Consider the following 23032-nt stretch of genomic DNA (forward strand, 5'->3'; position numbering starts at 1 on the left):
AAAGATTTGGTAAATGTGTTGTGAAGTGCATTTTTTTACTTCATCTTTTTGCCTCCTAGTCTGTAACAATTTGGTCTACCCAATGGCACAGTGGCCCGGGTTTTCTGTCTGCGGGAACTCAGCCTCCAGATCTGTTGGTTGGGGGGTGCTTGAGCATGGTATTGCCATCATTTACAGAGGCATTAGAGGTGGTTATGTAACATAAACATATTCCATGGTTTTGATATGCCAACCCATGTCAAAGTAAGAGCTGCCTGTGTTCCCAAGTCCCACTTTTGTGTGCTCCTTTGCAAGCTACAAAGGATGTCTCTCCCAACTGGATGCTATTTATGGTGCTGTGTGTGACCTCTGCCACCCTCAACCAGAGTGGCGGTAACTGTCACAAATCATCACACAGAATAGGTGCCACCCTTCCTTTCTTAACTTCCTGTCAGTCGTTCTAGCCACTACTCAAACCCAGGTCACCTGGGTCATAGTTTAGGGCTTTATCCACCTGGAGGGATATCCTGCATTAAAAGTAGGGATAGCTTGTAAATTGTAGAATGGTTTAAAGGTGCATAAGTCAGGTATCGGAAAAAGGAAGGTTAATTGAAGATGTAGCTGCAGCAGATGGGCAGTTTTGATTGAGCTTGGCCTTTCTTTGTGTGTATTTACATACATTTCCTTATATTTGCATTCTTACTGGTTAGTCTTACACTGATGCTCATTATGTATTACATTATCATTTAGTGTTATTGGTCACCTCTCAGAATTTCCATTTGCGTTCTTTTTCTGTGGCCAGATCTCTTAACTGTCTCTATTTTGGAGGCATGTCCTGTTTACGGCTTGATTTACTCCCTTCTTCCATTTGTCTGAATCCACTCTCATCACATATGTTTTTTGAAGCTGTCCAGTGCACAGAAAACTATACTACATGACCAGCATACTAGAGGTACAAATTAAAAAAAAGAGGATATGCATCTCAAATTTCCTTTTTTCAGAATCAAAAATAAATTACCTTGTGTGGTAGAATTAAGTTCAGTACATTAACGTGTACAGGTTTTACACTGTCACTTAGATAATGTGCTTATATTTTCCATCATTCTTGTTTGTTTCTGAGTAGCATCCCACATTTCTACTGGAAGTGGGAAGAATTATGTACTATTTGGTATTCATATTTTATGCTAATTATATGTCCAGATTTTTGGCTGGATGTTTCTACTTTTCATGAACCTTTTCCTGTTTTCAGTGTCTGCAGTATGTATCCATGTATGTTTTTCAGCATAATGCAAACTGAACAAATTACTATGAATTGCATTTCACCCAGAAGTACACTCCATATCACCATATAACCTAATCAAACAATTTTATTAAAAACAAAAATGGAATTATTTTTGCATGTTGCATGTCACCTGCGCCCTTTGAAATTTAACATATGTATTACAACTCAGGTTGCCTAACTTCAGTGTAGAGGGAAAACCACTGTTTGAGGTTGTGTCAGTATTGTTAGCATCATTTTCCGTTTCAGTAAAATGTCATTTAAATGAGTACTTTTCAATGACAAGCGATTCATTAAGCTTTAAGAAGCCTATCAAAATGATGTATTTTGTTTTCATTTTTTTTTTTTGAAAGCATGCTATCATATTTACATTATTTGGCATTTGTTCTGCTGAAATGAAGTCTGGAAAAAACTGCTTTGATTTTTTTTTTTTTTTTTTTTTTTTTTTTTCCAGGGAGCTACTGAATGCTCACAAGGAGAACTTGGGCACAACAGTTAAGTCTGTCATCTTTAATGAGCTGTCTAATGCCCGGAACCCTAACAATATGCAGGTCTTGTACACCGTCTTACAGCACAGCGCTGAACTTGCTCCCAAGGTGAGTAACAACCTTCTATTGTTTCTTCTTCTTAAGATCCCCCACAGCTTTTCTGCAGGTTCTAATTGACCATGTACACATACTGCATTTTTTGAAAATGAGTATTTTTGTGTAGCTTTTGAGCTTTTTTACTGAAAGGATTAAAACTGCACCTTATTGTGTGTGGGGCATTTGTAGTGAATATTTTTGTATGAAAAGCCTGTACATTATACAGAAAACAAGAACTGACTGCTAATAATTGTGCTTTAGAATGAGTAATCTTCCAGCATATTCGTTTAATACAGTAGAGTTAGTTCATTGTCTCATTCTCGCCTTCCAGCTACAACTCGTAAAACCCTATGAGTGCATAGCATGTCACTGAAATGTCATGTTTATAGGTGCATAAAAAGGGACCCACTACGCTCGGGCTCGCTTCACGCCCCTCCCTGCCCCCAATTCCCACCCACTCCCAATACCCCTAAATTTATAGTCCAATAGCCACACCCCCTCTTACTAGAACCTATCAGCTTTTATCTGGCATAATTTCTCCCACCCCCATTCCATTACCTATATTTTAATAGTACCTATCAGCTTTCATCTGGCATTCTCCCACCCCCATTCCATTACCTATAAGCGTTCATCTGGCATTCTTCCACCCCCCCCATTCTATTACCTATATTTTACCACTCCATCTTCTGGTGGTGTATCATAAGGTAAAACAGATGTTTTTTGTGTTTCACTGTTGCAGTCATTACATTTGGGTAATCTGCTGGCAGGTTGCCCTCAGTTTGCTTGAATTCCAAAGTTTTGAGTCCTGCGTCGGTTGCTGTCTCCTCTTCCATGACGTCAGGGGTATAAAACAAGCAGCCAATGCCATTTTCTTTAGTCTTTCTTGCCACGCGGTGACCGAAGCAGAAGCATTTCGCAAGTGCCGGTTGGCCAACTCCTGAAATGTTCGAGTTTGAGTTTCAGAACTGAAGTCTTCACTAAAGCTAAGTACCCCGCTGGGGAAACTTTTTTCTTGCTCCATACTGATGCCAGAAAAAGTTAATAATTGTATTACTTGTGGGAAGCAAATACCTCATAAGGATTTCCATTTATACTGTATTCCTTGCCTAGGCCCTGATCACAATGTGCCTAGCTGTCGGTTTTGTGCTAGATTTAACCAACGCACTATTAAGCGTCTGTATATTTTTGCCTCAAAGTATTTTGGAAACAGATTTAGTTACCCAGAAATGTCGTCGGATAGCAGTCCGACTACTGGAATACATGACAAACGCAAAGAAAAGGACAGAGAGAGAGAGAGACAGTCGAGGTCCAAAACTGATGACAAAGCTTCTCCTAAGCCAGTCACCAGTTCGCCGGTACTCAGTGAGACACTTTCACAGCCCCTGATACCTGATACTTTCGAGTCGCAGGCCCCTACTGACACCTATGTGGAGTCCGGCATGCTGCGAGATACTCAAAGTATTGGACCCACGGATGTATTTCCCTCTGATGGGTCCGGAGCCGCTGAGCAGGCACCGGCTTCTGAGGGTGTATTCAGGCCTCAACATTTTTATATCAAACCGACGACAGCTGCAAAACCAAAGACAAAAGCAACTTCTAAAACTAAAAAACTGATGCATGAGCCACGTGCACAGGACTCTATGCCTAAAAAACAGATGATCAAAATGGCTGAAGACCTTATTACCTTGATCAGGGGTTCCCATCCCCCTCCAGATAAGAGGCCTAGGCAAGACACTGATTATGAATCTTCAGATCAGGTTTCTATTTCTTCTGATTCCTCTTCTGATCAGGAATTATCTATACCTCCCTATGGGGATTCTGATGCAGAGGAGTCTATACCATCTGCATCACCTCCTGAGGATTATTCATTTGGAGAAACCTTGCATACTTTGAGGGAGAATTTTCACTGGGAGAGTCAAGATTTCTCAGAATCAAAAAAGAGGCTCAGAATTTTCCTTTTTCTCCCTCAGCACAGGCCTTTAGCCATACCCCCTGTTTTAGACATTGTGGATGATGTGTTTCCGGAGTCAAGCTTGACCCCTGACTCCTTACCACTGGCTCCCAGCAAGCCTGACAGATATTACAGGGTTCCTGACTCACACAAATTTTTATTTAGAAACCCTGGTGCTGATCCTGAAACTATTTCACAGGGTCCAAAGGGAGTTAAGGCCTCAACAGCAAAAAATCTTACCCCCTCTGACAGAGATTCAAGGGCACTGGACAGATGGGGAAAAAAGGTTTATACATCTGCAACCTTGGCAATTAGGGCCTTAAACTGTCATTTTCATATGCTCAAATATCAACAACATGTTATGGGATTGCTGAAATAGAAAATGATGTTGATTTCTGAATGTGCAGAAAATAAAGAATTGCAGGAATTATTGCATGCCACTGAACAGGTTGGAAAGCATACTTTGCAATTTGGTTTTGATTCCTTAGAGGCCTCCAGCAAGGCCGCAGTTACTGGATCTGTGATTAGGAGGCGTGCTTGGTTACAGGAACAAAATTTGCTTGATCATGTTAAAGCTAAATTACTAGATGCACCTTTACAGCATGATACTCTGTTTGGTATTAAGGCAGAAGAGGTTTTAAAGAAAATGGTAGACAAAGCTAAGTCTATGCAAACTGCAAAAGACTTCTTACAAGTGCAGCCACCAAGATTCAGTAGACACTGGCCTACAAAAAAATTGGTCCTTTCCTGTGTCAGACAGAGCTCAAAGGGGGCAAATCCAGATGCCCTAAGGGTTCAGGATACCAGCCTTAAGATTCATACAGGTCAAAGCAATGGGGCACTTCTACCTCCAAATCTGAAGGAGATAAAGCACAAACCTACAGAAAACAGTCCCAATGACTTCCCTCTGCCTACACCAAGCACTTATCTTTTGGCAGCTCCCTTATCGGGAAAATTAGCACTTTTTGCTCAAAATTGGCAGTTAATAACCCAGGACAAGTGGGTGCTAAACATAGTATCACAGGGATACAGACTCCATTTCCATACTCTGCCAATGGCAAACGGGTGGCCAGATCTGCCAAAAAATCCATGGGCAGAGGCACAGAAACAGGTTACATCCCTCATGGATATAGGGGCCATTCAGCCAGTACCAGAACAGGAAAAAGGACAAGGTTTTTACTTGACTGTTCTTGGTACCCAGAAAGGACAAGGCCTGGCGGCCACTACTGGATTTATCAATTTTAAACACATACCTGGACATTCTAAAATTCAAAATGCTGACTCTGCAGCAGCTTCTGCCCATGCTGGGCAAGAATGTTTGGCTGGTGACATTAGACCTAAAAGAGGCATATCTGCATGTCCCAATAAGGCAGTCGTGCAGAAGATGCCTCAGATTCAAGGCTGGCTTAATGCATTACCAATTCTCTGCACTGCCCTTTGGCTTATCTACTGCGCCCAGGGTCTTTACAAAGTGCCTGGCACCAGTAATTGCATTTTGCAGACAAAGAAGTATACAGATATATCCTTACTTGGACGACTATCTCATTCAAGCAGAGAACAAGGACATTCTTCTTTAACACCTGACATTTGTGAAAAGGCTTATAACATGCCTAGGGTACACAATAAACGAAAAGAAATCACAACTGGTACCCTCTCAAAAGATAACATTCCTGGATGCAAGCTTGAATACAATTGCCCAGATGGCTTACCTCACGCCAGACAAGCAAAAGCAACTGACGGCAACAAAAACCCAGTTATCTGCAAGACAAATTCTGCAGACTTTGGACTTCATGGCATCCTGCATCCTACTGAGTCCATATGCAAGACTGCATATGAGGAAACTTCAATGGTACCTAAAAAACTTATGGAGTCAACATTGTCACAGTCTGGAAACAATGATTCCTCTCATTCCCTGCCTACAACAGGAGTTTCTATGAAGGGCAAAGGCATGTCACCAAAACATGGGACGGGCCTTCACTCTACCCTCTGCCAGCCAAACCTTAACAACAGATGCATCAGATTATGCCTGGGGGCCCACATGGCGGGAACATGCATTCAGGGCATATGGACCCCAATACAAATGCATCTACATATCAACCAGAAAGAAATGCTAGCTGTTCAAAATGCCCTGACAGCCTTCAAGGACTTACTTCATCCAGGGCAACTACAGATAAAGACGGACAACACCATGGTCACATGGTATATAAACAAGCAGGGGGGCACGCACTCATACCCCCTCTGCAGATTAGCCATGGCACTGTGGGACACAGCTTTGACTTACCAGATACATCTTCAAGCTGAATTCCTGCCAGGAAAACAAAATACTCTGGCAGACAATTTAAGCAGAAACCTTATGGATCCTCACAAGTGGAAACTAGATCCACAAGTCTGCAGCATGATAACAAAGAAATGTGGGAGCCCAGACATAGATCTGTTTTCCTCTCCTCAAAATTATCAATTGAAAAGATTCTGCACAAGGACTTATCACAGACAAGCATGGAAAGTGGACGCCCTATCCTTCAGTTGGAAAAACCTATCAGTTTACGCCTTTCCTCCTCTGCCTCTTCTTCCCAAGGTCCTCCTAAAAGACAAGAGAAACCAAAGATGATACTAATTGCCCCGGACTGGACCTGCCAATACTGGTACCCAGTCCTAAGGAGCTTATCTCAATACCCAGCTTGGACCTTACCTCAAAGACCTCAACTACTGTCCCAGCAAAACAGTCAGATCCTGCACAATCAACTCCAGACACTGAACCTGGCAGCATGGCTGATCATGTAGTTATACAGACAACACCTCTCAGCAAAGCTGTGATGGATGTCATTTTGGAAGCCAGAAGGCCTAGTACTAGAAAATCTTATGCTGATAAATGGAAGAGATTCTGTGCTTGGAATCAAGCACAAGGAACTGATACAGCAGAACCAAATATTCCTCAGATATTGCAATACTTGACTGAGATGCTTGACAAAGGCCTATCTTTCTCATCAATTAAAATCCATGCCTCTGCCATTTCGGCTCATTACAATACAGAGCCGCCAGTCTTTTCTCATCCTTTACTAAAGCAGTATCTTAGAGGAGCCAGAAATTTAAGGCCTCTTAGAAGATCACCAATACCTGCATGGGATCTCAATTATGTGTTGGAAAAGCTCACCCTGCCTCCATTTGAACCAGCTGCTACTGCTGATATAAAGTTCTTATCATGGAAAACAGCTCTGCTACTAGCAATTACTTCAGTAAGAAGATTCTCAGAGCTAGAGGCCCTCATGGCTGTGGAGCCTTTTATCATATTTCACCCAGACAGTGTGTCTCTGAGGACAAATCCAACATTTATGGTTAAGGTGGTTTCCAGTGTGGCCCTTAACCAAACTATTCATCTGCCAACCTTTTATTCAAATCCGTAGAACAAGGGGGAGAAAATTCTGCATTTCTTGGACGTACACAGACAGCTAAGATTCTACTTGTGCAGGACTAAAGCTCTAAGAAAAACTGAGCAATTACTTGTGACATATGCTACAGGATCAGAAGGAAAGGCTATTTCAAAGCAGACTGTTTCAAAGTGGATAAGCCACTGCATTAGTTTCTGCTACTTACACCATGGTAAACCTATGCCCAAGAGCATTAGGTCTCATTCCACCAGAGCTGCAGCTACTTCAGCAGTCTTTCTCAGAGGAGTACTAACCAAAGACATTCTAGAGGCTGCTACTTGGAGTCCTTTTCACACCTTTACAAAGCTTTATCATTTGCCTCTCTACTCTGAGTCCAGGGCAGGCTTTGCCACTGCAGTTCTGCAGGACCTTATAGCTGCACCTAATGCTGTTTAGCTCCAGCCTTCCCAACCATAGCTTTGGGATTCTACCCAAATGTAATGACTGCAGCAGTGAAACATGACGAACATAGTATAGTTGTGTACACTTACCATAAATGTAGATGTTCGAATGTATTCACTGTTGCAGTCCAGGTTACCCACCCACCATCCCCCTTTCATTCTGGAGTTTATCTTTCCTTCTCTATCTTCTACAACCTGTGTGGTGTATTTGCTTCTAGATGAAGGTAAAGTTTATATTGATGCATGTATATATAGTTTTTATACATATATATTTTTGCTACCTTTTTGGGGCACCTGACATCTGGGGCAAGAAAAACTAAAGAAAATGGCGTCGGCTGCGTGTTTTATATCCCTGACGACCTGACGTCATGGAAGAGGAGACAGCAACTGACGCAGGACACAAGACTTTAGAATTCAGGCCGACTGAGGGCAACCTACCAGCAGATTACCCAAATGTAATGACTACAACAGTGAATGCACTCGAAAATCTACATTTATGGCAAATGTACACAACTGTACAATACTCCTTTTTGCTACCCCTCTTGCTCGCCCTATACCTCCTTACCTTGTATGAAAACCAGTTTCTCACAGGATTTCAGGCCCCAAAAGGCTATACTATCACCCCAGCTGTAAATCCTCACACTTTAACCATACTTACAGTACCATGTCCTGCTCAACATCTTGTTCACTCTATCAACACATAAATCCCAGACACATTAGTTCTAGATTTAAACACTACTATAAACTTATAAACCAAATCCTGAAGTTCATCACTAGGTATAGACCTAACCTCACACTTGGTGATGATATCCACCCTAACCCTGGCCCATCCACTTCAGATATACCTACCCCCTCTACTTGTATTCCAAGCTACAAACCTACGATTAATAGGCCAACTAACTCTCTCCTGGCCTGTCACCTCAGTATTAGAAGCAGTAATAACAATGTACATGAACTGCATGCAGTCCTGGCTGTCCACTCCCCTGAGATTCTTTGTTTATCTGAAATCTGGTTAAAACCTAACACTACAGACAGTGAAGGGTTACCACCTAGGTACAACATACGCAGGCTGGATCGTGTTTCCAGGAAGGGGGGTGGGGTAGTTGTTCTCTATAAATCTGAGTTGAGTGTCATCATAGATGCTATACAACCATCTCAGATTAATAACTGAGATTCTTGCCACCAAATTGCATTTTAATAAAAAATAAATGTATCAATGCAATCTGTATGTACATTCCCCCAGGTAACAGTATATCTACACTTGAAGATACCCTTCATTGGCTGTCATGTCACTACCTCCAAGAAACCCTACTACTCAGTGATTTTAACATAGACTGGGGCACCTGTTCTTCAGAATCCCCAACCATTCATATTAACCTGCATGCATTTACACAAATCATAACCACCCCTACCAGGATAGGTAAACCTAACCAAAAAGAAAGCATACTTGACTGGGTACTCATAAATAGTCTCCCCCAAATCTGGGACCCTCCCTGATGACCTAAGCAATCACCTTCTCACCTATATAATTAAGCACAAAGCCATTAACCCCCAACACCCCTTACATAGAATGGTAAGAAACAAAAAAAACTTTGACCCTGCCAAATTCCAACAAGAACTCCTTCATGTAATTGGTGTATTCTAAAACACCTCCCCTTAGAGGAAGCAGTTGTATAATTTAACAACAAATTCTTTGAGATCCTTGATTCGCATGCACCTGTTTGCTCAAAAAGAACAAAGGCAAAAACTGCGCCATGACTTTCTAAAGAGTCCAAACTCAAAATTACCCTTAGAAACAAAGCATGGGCTTTATGGCGTACTACTAAAGACCCCCAAGATTACATTAAATGCAGGCAATCTAGACACTAAACTAAAAAATCCAACAGCCGGTGACTCTCTCTTTTCCAAGTCTGTAGGTAAATCCTGCAACTCTCTCCCAGCTAATATTACTTTACTTTCCACCCTGTGTCAATTTTAAGACAAGACTCAAACAGCACTTAACTGGCTATGTCAGTGTATCAAGCCTGGCTAACTCTCCTCTAGAATGAGTAAAAAATGTGTAACTTAATCTTGGCGTACACTCGGGATTACCTCTAACCTGTGGAATTTGTATAACTTGCTTACGTATGTAATCAATGTAAATGTTCTAGTTGCAATATGTAATGTATCTGCAATCTTAACTGCTTACCATGGAGCTTTTCTCCCCGGGCCTCCACTGAAAATGGACATGCATCCAGTCGGACTATCCCGGTCAACAAATGTAAAACAAATTAAATAAATAAGTCCAACATTCGGGCCATCAGCCTGAGCAGGAACATTCAGCTTCCTCACGGGTGGTCTCTAAATCCAAGAGCAGTGGCTCAGATTTTCCGGTGCTGGGGGACTTCTTATTACAACTTCTTTGCCTCTCCATCCCACACCAAGTGCAGAAGGTATTATGCCTTAGTCCTCCTTCAGGGGCAGTCGCCCAGAGATGCATTGCTGTATGCTTGGCCCCTGGGACACCTGTATGCTTATCCCAGATTCCTCTGATTGTGAAATTTCTCCAAAAGGCAGCCCGCTGCAGAGTGACAGTGATCGTCATAGCACCTTTCTGGCCTCTTCAGGTGTGATTCCCCTTCATATGGCCTCTTCTGCTGTACCCCCTTGATCATAATCCATGAAGCATTTGAAATGATATTTAAAAAACCCAAACGAAGAAGGTTCAGAACACTCAAATGGGGATGGATCCAGCACAAGGTGCCCTAGGCAATTGCCTATGGACTGGTGCCATTTGGGGCCTTGGCCACACAACATTATAGAAAACAAAAAAATAGAAGTCCGAATGTTCGGATTGCATTTAATTAAAGTATGCATGTCCAGCTGCTCTGTGTGCATAAACACAGGCGCAGGTTAAGCCAATGACAGAGATCTCGGCATTGAATGGTAAATTAGGTAGCAGAACTGAGCGAAGCGCTACTGCTTTAGATGAACTCACTGGTGTGAACATAGTGGTACATGTATGGTGTGTGTATGTGTGTGTGTGTGTATATATATATATATATATATATATGTGTGTATATATATATATATATATATATATATATATATATATATATATGTATATATATAAAATTCCCCAGTTGGGGGCACTATCTAGTTAAGTGACTAAGTTAGAGTCAACAGACAACTTCTTCTGTGGCTGTGGAGTTGTTAAGTTAGAGTTAACCTTGTACCTTAGCTGTCAATATTACAAAATACCTGACTCTCACAAGTTCCTTTTTAAGAATCCTACTGTGGACCCAGAGACCATTTCACAGGGACCCAAAGACATTAAGGCTACTACTTCCAAAAACTCTACCCCCTCTGATAGAGATTCCATGGCCCTGGACAGATTGGGTAAGAAAGTATACACTTCTGCTACTTTGGCCATTAGGGCCTTAAACTGTCAGTTTCATATGTTAAAGTATCAGCAGCATATTATTGGACTACTTAAACAGAAAATTATGTTGATTCCTGACTGTGCTGAAAATAAAGAATTACAGGATTTAATGCATTTTGCTGAACAAGTTGGTAAACATACTTTGCAGTGTGGTTTTGACTCTTTAGAAGCATTTTGCAGGGCTGCTGTCACTGGGTCTGTTATTAGAAGGCATGCTTAGCTTAAGGAGCAAAAGTTGCCAGATCATGTTAAAGCTAAATTACTGGATGCTCCCTTAAACCAGGACCGTCTGTTTGGCAACAAAGCAGAAGAAGTACTTAAAAGGATGGAGGAAAAAGCTAAACCTATGCAAACTGTTAAAGATTTCCTGCAAGTACAGCCTCCCAGATTTAGTAGACATTGGCATTGGCCTTCTAAGAATTGGTCCTTTCCAGTGTCTTCCAGGCCTTCTCATTCCAAACCCAGGAACAGCAGACCACCTAGGCTACAGTCTCAAAGTACTCACAGGCCTAAGCAGTGGGGGGGCTCCCACTTCCAAAGCTGGAAGTAGTAAGACACTCCCCCATGGTAAACTGTCAAAATGACTTAAACTTAAACCTTCCAAGCCCTGCTCAACTGTCTGCCTCCTTACGGGGAAAAATCGCCCTGCATGCAAAAAACTGGGAACTCATTACCCAAGACAAATGGGTTTTAAATATAGTTTCCCAAGGATACAGATTCCACTTCCTTATCAACCCCAAACGGTTGGCCAGACCTACCCCCCAAATCAGTGGGCAGAGGCTCAACAGCAGGTTCTCTCTCTTCTAAGTATCAGGGCTATTCAGTCTGTCCTAGCAGAGGAATGGGGACAAGGTTTTTACTCAAGACTTTTCCTAGTACCCAGAAAAGACCACTCCTGGCATCCTATCCTGGACCTGTCTATTCTAAACACATTTTTGGTAATCCCAACATTCAAAATGCTAACTCTTCATCAGCAGCTTCCCATGCTAGGCAAAAATGCCTGGTTGGCAACATTGGACTTAAAGGAAGCTTACCTGCACATCCCAATAAGGGAGTCTTGCAGAAAATGCCTACTCTTCAGAGCAGGCTACTTGTACTATCAGTTGTCTGTACTGCCCTTTGGCTTATCTACTGTGCCCAGGGTATTCACAAAGTGCCTAGCTCTAGTTATTGCATTCTGCAGGCAAAGAAATATTCAAATATACCCATACCTGGACAATTGTCTAATTCAGGCAGAAAACCAGGACATACTATTAAATCATCTGGCATTTGTAAAGAAACTGCTAACTTCACTAAGGTGCACCATAAACGAAATGAAATCTCACCTAGTACCCTGCCAACAAATTGTATTCCTGGGAGCAAGCTTGAACAAAACTTCCCAGATGGCCTACCTCACGCCAAAGAAACAAGTTTATTTAACAGCCTACTTCAAACTACTGACCACAAAGACCCAGCTATCTGCAATGAAAATACTACAAACCCTGGGGTTCATGCCTCTTGCATCCTACTAATTCCATATGTAAGACTGCATATGAGGAAGCTACAATGGTATCTAAAAAGCCTATGGTGTCAACATTCTCAGGACCTGTAATCAATGATCCCTATCATTCCTTGTATAAAGACAGAGTTCATTTGTTGGGCAGAAGACTGCTACCACAACAAGGGACTGCCATTCACTCTACCCCCTGTCGCCCAAACCCTAACAGCAGATGCATCAGACTATGCATGGGGGGCTCACTTGGCAGGGCAGTGCATTCAGGGCAAATGGAACCGGAGTCAAATGCACCTGCATATGAATCAAAAAGAAATGTTAGCTGTACAGAATTCTCTGACAGCCTTCAAGGACCATGTTCTTCCAGGGCAATTATTGGTAAAGACAGAGACAACACCACTGTTATGTGGTGCATAAACAAGCAGGGGGGAACCCACTCATACCCTCTCTGCAGACTAGCCATTGCTGTGTGGAACACAGCCTTGAGCTACCAAGTGCACCTACAAGCTCAATACCTGCCAGGCAAGCTAAATTCACTGGCAGACGACCTAAGCAGAAACCTCATGGACCCACAGGAGTGGAAACTGGAACCAAAGATATTCAGCACTTTGAGAAACAAATGGGTGAGTCCAGAGATAGACCTGTTTGCCTCCTCTCGGAACTACCAATTGGACAAATTCTGCACAAAGACTCCCCACAGACAAGCTTGAAAAGTGGATGCCCTGTCCTTCACCTGGGAAAGCCTCTCAGTTTATGCCTTTCCCCCTCTGCCTCTCCTCTTAAAAGTTCTGCTAAATATCAAACAGGACAAGCCAAGGACAATTCTCAATGCACCAGACTGGCCACGCCAACACTGGTACCCCCTCTTGCGCAGTATGTCACTGCTGGAAGCATAGCACCTGCCTCAGACCCCTTCCCTGCTGTCCCAGCAGGAGGGCCAGATTCTGCACCCTCAGCTTCAAACCCTGAACCTTGCAGTCTGGCTAATTACCTGAAATCTCCAATACCCTCCCTCAATAAGCAAGTGCTGATGTCATTCTTGAAGCAAGGAGGCCTAGTACTAGAAAATCCTATGCTGAAAAGTGGAAAAGGTACTGTTCCTGGGGCCAGACTCAGGGGATGGACATATCAGTGCCCAGCTTACCGCATATTCATCAATACTTAACAGAGATGCTCCACAACGGCCTTTCCTTTTCATCTATTAAAATTCATGCCTCAGCCATTTCAGCACATTACAATACTGAGCCCGCCCCTCTTCTCTCACCCGCTGCTAAAGCAGTTTCTCAGAGGGGCCAAAAATTTAAGACCACCCTGGAGAGCCCCTACTCCAGCCTGGGACCTTAACTTTGTATTGGAAAAGCTTACTCTACCTCCTTTTGAGCGAGCGGCAACTGCAGAGTTGAAATTCCTTTCTTGGAAAACAGCCTTCCTTCTAGCCATCACTTCAGCAAGAAGAGTGTCTGAATTACAGGCCCTCATGGCAGTGGAGCCCTTCATTATCTTCCATGCAGACAGGGTGTCCCTCAGGACCAATCCTTCCTTTATGCCCAAGGTGGTATCCAGTGTGGCCCTTAATCAGTCCAGTCATTTGCCAACCTTTTCTAATCCACAGAACAAAGGAGAACAAATACTGCACTCTTTGGACATGCACAGACAACTTAGATTTTATTTGGGCAGGACTAAGCCTATCAGGAAAACTGAGCAGCTACTAATTGCCTTTGCTGCAGGAGCAGAGGGGAAGGCCATTTCAAAGCAAATCATTTCTAAGTGGATAGGCCATTGCATTCTTTTCTGCTATAAGCACCATGGAAAACCTACCCCACAGGGGATAAGATCACATTCCACCAGGGCTGCATCTACTTCAACAGCCTTCCTCAGAGGTGTTCCTACCAGGAACATCCTAGAAGCTGCTACCTGGAGCTCTGTACGTACCTTCATCAAGCATTACCACTTGCCTATGTTTTCTAAATCCAGAGCTGGTTTTGCCACTGCAGTCTTGCAGGGCTAATAGCTGGTCCTAATGCTCTCTTACTACCTCCTCCCTTCCTTAGCTTTGGGAATCTACCCAAATGTAATGACTGCAACAGTGAAACATGAAGAACATAGTACAGTTGTGTACACTTACCATAATTGTAGATGTTCGAGTGTATTCACTGTTGCAGTACTGGTTACCCTCCCTCCAGCCCCCTGATATATATTGGCTATACCTTTCTTCTTGTTTACTGTATCTAAGCTTTCTGGTGTATTTGCTTTTTGTTGGAGATGTAACCTTGTATATAATTGCTTCCCATTATGGGGGCACCTGACATCTGGGGCAAGAAAAACTGATGTAATGGTGTCGGCTGCATGCTTTATACCCCTGACTACCTGATGTCATGGAAGATGAGACAGCATCCGACATAGGACCCAAGACGTTGATAATCAGGCCAGCTGAGGGCTACCTGCAGGCAGATAACCCAAATGTAATGACTGCAACAGCAAATACACTCGAACATCTACATTTATGTTAAGGATATGGTGCCTTTTTTAGGCAATGCCCTGAAGACAAATTTACCACCATAACAACTGTAAGAAAATGCAACCTGAGGGTAATGCTACTCAACTCTAGAAGTCTAAATCTCAAAATGCACTCACTTGAGTCGCTCCTTAAACTGGAGAACATCGACCTCTGTGCAGTAACAGAGACCTGGTTCAAGGCTCCAGAGAGCACACTAGTGCTACCAGGCTACAATGCATATCACACCTTTCGGCCCCTAAATCTGGACCAAAGCCCTAAAGGAGGTGTGGACCAAGGCCCCAAAGGCTGTGGTGTATCCATTTTCATAAGGGACATGCACACCTCCAGACTAGTCTCCCAACATAATGCAACAGAAATACTTCAGGTACAATTAACACTGGATAAAACTGTAATCCAGGTTGTAGCCTGCTATAGATCCCCCACAATGCCTCAAGACACCCACTCTGCATTCCTGAACACCCTGGAAAGTATTAAGGTTCAACCTTATACCCTTATACTGGGAGACTTTAACTACCCCTCAATTAGCTGGGAAAACTACACCTGTTCCAACTCATTTGCCCAACAATTTCTGGAATTCATTAATTCCAATGCCGTGGACCAACTCTCATTCTCACCCCTACCAGAGGTAGAAGCATACTCAACCTGGTCATTACAAACATGAGGGAACGCTGCTCTACTCAAGTCATCAACTCCTCCCTGGTAGGATCTGACCACAAGTTAATCACAGTCGATATCCAAATCCACCCTCACCCCCCCCCCCCCCATGAAGGAAACTACAGTGAAGAATTTCTCCAAAGCCAATTTTGAGCTAATAAAGATAGAAGTGTCAAACTTCACGTCATCAATGCAAATGGAGAATGGATGTATGGCTGCTGAATCATACACCAAGGCACTGTACGAGCATTCACACAAGTGCATGGATCAGGCCATACCAATCAGAACTAAGATCCTGACCTCCAAAAAAGGCAGCCAATCTGGTGGTCCCCTGCCATTAACAAACTCTACAAAAGAAGAAAAAAACTGTTGCAGAAAAAGGTAAAGTCCCAAGTCGAGAAAAATTCCCTTGTAAATCTCAGCAAAAAATTGAGATCCCTCATCAAATCCTCCAAAGCCAGCTATGAAAACAAAATTGCTACAGATACTCAAGATAACCACAAGGCATTCTTGAACCAACAGATATTGCCAATATCTTGGCTCACAGGTTTAGTGCAAACTTTACCCCCCCTTCACCCCCTAAAGGGCCCATCCCAATACCCAAAGAAAGCCAAATCCTTAATATTACGGCTACACAGGTAGAAGCTGCACTGTCCAAAGCCAAAAATATCGCTTCCATGGGACCTGATAATATACCTGGCTGTGTTCTACATGAATTACAAAGGGAACTGGCACCACACTTGAGTACCATGTTCACCCACAGCCTCACTTCAGGCTTTGTTCCAACTGAATGGTGCACCACCACAGTCATCCCACTACACAAAGGGGGAGTGACTACTGACCCTGGGAACTACCGCCCCATCAGCCTGATGAGCTTGATCTCTAAGGCCATGGACTGCATCATTATGGACCTTATAAATAGGGATATAGGAAACCCTCAAACCCTGGTCCCCTCACAGTTTGGGTTTGTGAAGTGTAGATCATGTCTGCTCAACCTGATAGACTTCTTCGAATCTGTCACCTGAGTAATCGATGAAGGCAAGATAGTCCATACAGCCTACCTCAATTTAGCCAAGGCTTTTGACACCATCCCCCACTCCGGGATCATTGATAGACTCACTAACCTAGGCATTAACCCATACATCATAAGATGGGTTGTCAACTGGCTCACGGACAGAATCCGCATGGTGAAAGTAGTGAACTTCAAATCTGACCACTGGGCAGTCCCACAGGGATCTGTTCTGGGTCCTCTCTTGTTTGGTATCTACTTCCCTGAAGTTCAGGCCAACACCAAGGGTCTCTGGTTATCCAAATACGCAGGAAATTCTCCCCAGGATCATTTCAACAGCCTTGCTTGATAGGGGCACAAGGAACTAACGTCCTGCAACAGGATGACTGGGAATATTCTTGGGCTAGGCTTGTATTTGCTCTAGGGCCATTAGCCTAGTACTCACCTATGAACCTAAGTGTACACAACTGTACTTTTTTGAGAACATCTCCGAGTTTGCCTCATATTTATGCCCTGACCTTGAGCAAGTCACTTAAACAGACAGTGCTATTGGACAACTGGATATTTTGGCTAGGCTCCTCAATGATTTCCTGGGCTGCAAGCCTATGATGTAAAGGAAGGAAATTGATTGTAGTAAACAGGAGCATCATCATCATATGAGCTATGCTCTTTTGATATGATCCTTGGTTTCCTTCTTTTGTTGAATGTTCCTAGTGTGTTTATTATTTAATGTGAATAAATTGGACAGTGTATGAGATCAATGTTAATATTTTAACTGTAAATACATTTTTAATTTAGCTTATATCTTATAAGCATGCAGCTGTGAAATGCAATGTTGGATAAGACATTTTGTGCAGCACTTAGTGCAGATGAGTAAGACTATGAGCTGCTAAAGAACTGATCTGATGTTGTTAATCTTCTTTCCATTCATCAGTGATGGGTTCGGTTCCGAGCCTTCTGAACAGATTCAATCTTTTTAACAAGCTCGTTCCAGCCAAAAAAAACTCTCGAGCTAAGTCTCTACCCAGAATGCCCTTCTTCCTGTTACCTTAGATCTCGTTTGCCGCGTATCCATAAAGTCGTGTTTCAGACGAGCTCTCAACTAAGTGGAATTTTATTTGATATTTGTGTGAAAAACTTTTGATATCTTCATATTTTATTAAGTGATTTAGTATTTCCAGTGTCTTTTCTTCTGCCTAACTTGTTTTTTTCCTCTCTACTGTACCCGTTATTACCATTGGTGCGGCCTTTCCTCCCTTACCCTTGTATTTCTTCAGTACCATAGTTGGTATTGTTTTTCCTGTTTAACCTATTAGCTTTGGCTTTAGTAAGGTGTTTCCCTTTTCTTTTTTTTCTACATATCAGTGTGTTGCTATATTTGTGACTTCTTTGAACGTTGTTTGACTTTGTTCTAGTTGGAGTATATGGTTGGCCTGTGGTGTTTTTTATCAAGATGTCTGCTAAGAAGGGTACTTCAGGTTTTAAGCATTGTGCTTCATGTAATGGCAAATTATCTAATAGTGATTCTCATGATTACTATGTATACTGTTTGGGAGTGTCCCAGCTTTCGGTGCAGCCTCCATGTGTCTTTTGTCAGAGTTTCAGTTTCAAGTCTCCCTTCTCAGAGGCCATTTCTATGATGGAGGTCTCAACCTCTCCTACTAAGGACAAAAAGAGATCCCACTCTGTTCCTTCTTCATCATCGGGTGATCAGAGCAAGCCTGGGAAATCAAAGGTCCCAAAGTTATCTTCAGAGCATAAATCTGCCTCTACGGTTCTGTCTTCCTCTGCTCCGAGCATCTCAAAACCTTTGATACCGGTGCCAGTTTCGGCATCGGTCCTGCCTCCGGCATCCTTTGGAGACATCCTGGAAATGTTAAAGCAGAGAGGTGACTAGAAGCCCCCCAACCCTTCGTCTGAGGAGTCCGTGTTCTTGCAGACTTTTTGCACCTGGCCTTCTACCTCTTGGGTGACCCCACCTGCTGACGAGCTTGTTGTGCAGCATGCTTGGAAGAACTCTGATTCCATTGAGGTGATCCCTTTGGAGACCAGACAAAATTCTTTCCCTCCTGAGGAGAACACGCATTGGACCAAACGGTTACCAGAGTATGCTGTGATGGTGGCAGCCATGAAGAAGGACTTGACTGAGGTATGTCCCACTGTCCACCCATCCAACAGGGAGTCCTGGGCGGTGGACAGACTTGGGAAGAATGTTTTTGCATCCGGACCTTTGCTTTTTGGTCCCTGAATTATTTGGCACATTTTATGATGCTCCAGAGGGACTTGATCTCCAAACTCTCTGGGACACTCACAGGGCAGTTGTCTGACGAGGTCAGGGACAATGTAGGCTCACAGCACACAACCCTGGAATCAGTATCCAAGTCGTCCATGAGGTTGCTGTTACATGCGATCAAAGGGGCGGATAGAGCATTGGGTTTGGGCATTGTTATGAGGCGTCATGCCTGGATGCGCATTTGTGACCTCGCGGATCCCTTCAAATCTTCTTTTCTGAATCCACCCATAGAAGCTTCATCCCTTTTTAGTTCCAAAGTGAAAGACACACTTGCCAGGTGTGAGCAAGACTGAAAGACCCTGTCTGCCGTAGGCCTATGGATTTCCAACCCTCAATGTACCTTCTCCAGGAATCAGAGGAGTGTAAAAATGTGGCATAAAAAGTCTCAGGGGCCCTTCTGTGCCACACGTGATGAAGATACCCCCAGGGGCAGAGGGGGGTAATAGTTCTGGAAGACACCCCTATAGAGGCAGATAGGGTCCTCATAACCAAGGCTCCAGGGATTCCTTCTCTGGACAACCTTTTCAGCGCTCTAGAGGAGCAGCCCGATTGCTTACCTCTGGAAGCAGTCGGGGGTTCTTTCTGTCTGTACCAAGCTGTCTGGCAATCTATCACCACTGATCATTGGTTGCAAAGTATCATTACCAGAGGTTACACCATTCCTCTTTCTTGTCAGCCAAGTCTTCCAAGAAAACTTCCCGATGTTCCACCCAGTCAAAGGGAAGAAGCAGCTTTAGAGATTATAATGCTGTCTCAAAAAGAGTCATGCAACCAGTCCCACCAGACCAGCGTGGATCCGGATTTTACTCGAGATTCTTTTTGGTGCCAAAAAAGACAGGGGACTGGGGACCCATTTTGGATCTCAGCAGCTTAAACAAGTCTGTCACCCAAGCCAAATTCTGGATGGTCACGGTTCAGTCCATTCTTCCCTTTTCAAGAGAAGGCGATTGGATATGCTCTATAGATCTTGCGGATGTGTATTACCACATCAAGATGGACAAACTCTCCAGGAGTCTGCTTCGCTTCTTGCTAGGAGCCAGTCATTATCAATTCCGTGCACTGCTGTACGGTCTCTCTATAATCCCCAGAGTGTTCACAAAATGCATGGCAATGGGTACAGCTCACTTGGAGACTAAAAGGATTCTGGGTGTTTCCATATCTTGACGACTGGCTCCTCACTGCCCCCACCGAGCATCTTCTGGTAACAGCACTGCGTTATACTCTCTCTGGCAAAATTGTTGGGAATAACGATACATTGGGAGAAGTCAAACCTTAGTCCTACACAACAGATAGAGTTCATTAGAGCAGTGTTCAATACTCAGTCCTGTCTAGTATCAATTCCAGTTCACAGACTCCACCGATTGAGGCTTCAGCTCTGAGTGATACTCTCTCAAACAAAAGTCTCAGCAAGGGAAGTTCTTCAGGCCCTAGGTTCCATGGCAGGTCAATCCCAATAGTGCCTCTAGCAAAGCTACATATGTGGATCCTGCAATGGCACTTTCTTTGTCAGTGGTTCCCAAACTATCACCCCCTTGGTTACCAGATTCGAATAACCAACTCTTGCAAACAGGACCTCCTTTGGTGGATGAGGCCAGACATAGAACTTCGGAGTCGCCCATTTCATTCCCCTCAGCCCACTGCCATTGTGACCACGGATGCTTCCCTGATCGGGTGGGGGGGCCATTTCTATGGAAAGACTGTCCAAGGCATGTGGTCCACCTCAGAGGCCCACCTGCATATCAGTGTTCTGGAGCTGAGAGCTTTGCTGTTAGCGTTGCAGGCCTTCCATTCATATCTCCCTTCCGGGACAATTGCAATTCAGTCAGACAATATGTCAGTGGTTTGGTATATCAACATGCAAGGAGGAACCAAGTCCTACCCCCTATGTTGAGAAGCCATGAGAATTTGGCAGTGGGCGATAGCTTCCAACTGCTTTCTGATAGCAACACGTATCCTGGGGAGCTCAACGTGATTGCGGACAAACTGAGCCGATGAATCCTCGTGCCTCGCGAGTGGTCTCTCAACCTTGAGGTGGTGTCCGAGATCTACAGCCACTGAGGCCAGCCTTCCTGTGATCTTTTCACCTAACCATCAAACAGCAGCTATTTGCCCTACTTCCCAGGAGGGGGGAGTCACTGAGGGATGCTCTTATCCACGATTGGCCCACAGCACTTCCCATCCCCCTGATTCCACAATTTCTAAAGAAAGCTGTTCGGTTGAGATGCAAGGTGAGCTTATTGCCCCATTCTGGCCTCGACAAGTTTGGTTCCCCTTCCTTCGGCCTCACCTAGTTTACCCGCCGTGGATTCTGGACCCTCTACCAGATCTGATTATTACTCACCCCAAGGTTTGAGTCACCCAAATCTGTCCAGTCTCAAGCAGACAGCAGGGTTTCTCCACTTCCACTAGTCGCTGTGCAAGCTAATTCCTCTTTGCTTGTTTGAGACCTAGTTCTGGCCTCTTATAAACCATCCACTAGAAGACTATATCAGGATAAATGGAAAAGGTTCTCTATCTGGTCCAAGGATAACATGCTAGACCCGTATTCAGCTTCAGTGACTGCAGTGCTTCAATACCTGGCTAAGTTTTTTGAAAATGGAGCCTCTGCCTCTACCGTACGAGTACATCTAGCGGCAATTTCCATTTTCCACAATGGTATAGATGGCATCCCTCTTGTCTCTTTACGCCTTTGCAAGGCTTTTCTCAAGGGGACCTCTCTCATATCAGGCCTGTTGTCAGACAGCCCGTGGAACCTCACTCTAGTCCTTCACTCTTTGACTCAAAAACCTTTTGAACCTGCTGCGAGGTGTGACCTAAAGTTTTTGACTTGGAAATGCTTGTTCTTGGTAGCCATCACAAATGCCAGAAGGGTCTCAGAGCTGCAGGCATTGTGCATCAAGAGGCCCTATCTGGTATTTCATAAGGACAGAGTATCACTTCGGATGAATCCGTCCTTCCTTCCCAAAGTTGTTTCTGAATTCTCCATGAACCAGACCATTGATCTACCGGTATTCTTTCTGAATTTTGCCAATAGAGGAGAGTACTGCTTTCACTCTTTAGATGTACATAGACAACTGAGATTCTACCTAGACAGGACCAAACTTATCCGCAAATCGGAACAGCTTTTCATCTCTTTTTCCTGGACCCAGAATGGGAGAGGCTGTTTCCAAGGTTACATTATCAAAATGGCTGAAGGACTGCATACGTTTCATCTGTTCCCTCAGAGAAAACCTATGCCAAAAGTTAAAGCTCACTCCACTAGATCTATGGCAACATCTGTAGCTTTCATTTCCAGGACCTCCATGGATGACATCTGCGCAGCAGCTACTTGTGCTAAACCTCATACCTTTATCAATCATTACAAGTTGGATTTGGTCACCAGAGGGAGAGCTGCCTTCGGCTCGATGGTACTCAGGAATGTTCTTCCATAAGGGCCACCCATGGACCTCAAGGTAGCTTGGGATTCTGTCCCATCAGTGATGAATGGAAAGAAGATTAACAACATCAGATAAAGAAGTTATGTCTTACCATAACACTCCATCTGTGTTGTTCAGATTCTTTCATTCATCACTTCCTGCCCTCCTTCCCCCTCCAAAGGCTCCTGGGGGGATGCTTTGGGTCTGAGTGGTGCCCTAGGGTATTTGCGCAGATGTGGCCTCAGCTTTACTTCCTTTTCTCTAGCAAACTCGATCTGAGGTAACAGGGAGATGGGCATTCTGGATAGAGACTTAGCTTGAGAGTTTTTTTGGCTGGTGCAAGCTTGGTAAAAAGGCCGACTCGGTTCTGAGAGCTCAGAACCGAACCCATCAGTGATGAATGAAAGAAGATGAACAACACAGATGGAACGTTATGGTAAGACCTAACTTCTTTTTTCTTGTTGTATGTGCTTTGATTCCCTCAGCCTTCGTTTGTCTTCTGTGAGACTCTGCCAAGTTAATTCACCAGACAGTAATCCTAGGCTGCTACTGAAAAAGGGGCACTTATGTCCCTTGAGCTGTCCAGTGCTGTTAGCAAATGTGAATTCTT

General features: G+C 43.8%; 1 protein-coding gene across 3 annotated transcripts in view; it reads left to right on the plus strand.

Moving 5' to 3' along the window:
- The window catches only part of INTS1 (integrator complex subunit 1), a 2399836-nt gene that overhangs the window by 374340 nt on the left and 2002464 nt on the right, over positions 1 to 23032 (plus strand). For all 3 annotated transcript variants that reach the window (XM_044089756.1, XM_044089757.1, XM_044089758.1), the window contains exon 10: positions 1713 to 1854. In XM_044089756.1, the coding sequence (XP_043945691.1) occupies positions 1713 to 1854 (142 nt within the window). The remainder of the gene's footprint in view (positions 1 to 1712; positions 1855 to 23032) is intronic.

This window comes from Protopterus annectens, chromosome 12.part0 (assembly GCF_019279795.1).
Source record: "Protopterus annectens isolate FY-2018-M chromosome 12.part0, PAN1.0, whole genome shotgun sequence".
NCBI classification, from domain to species: Eukaryota; Metazoa; Chordata; order Ceratodontiformes; family Protopteridae; genus Protopterus; species Protopterus annectens.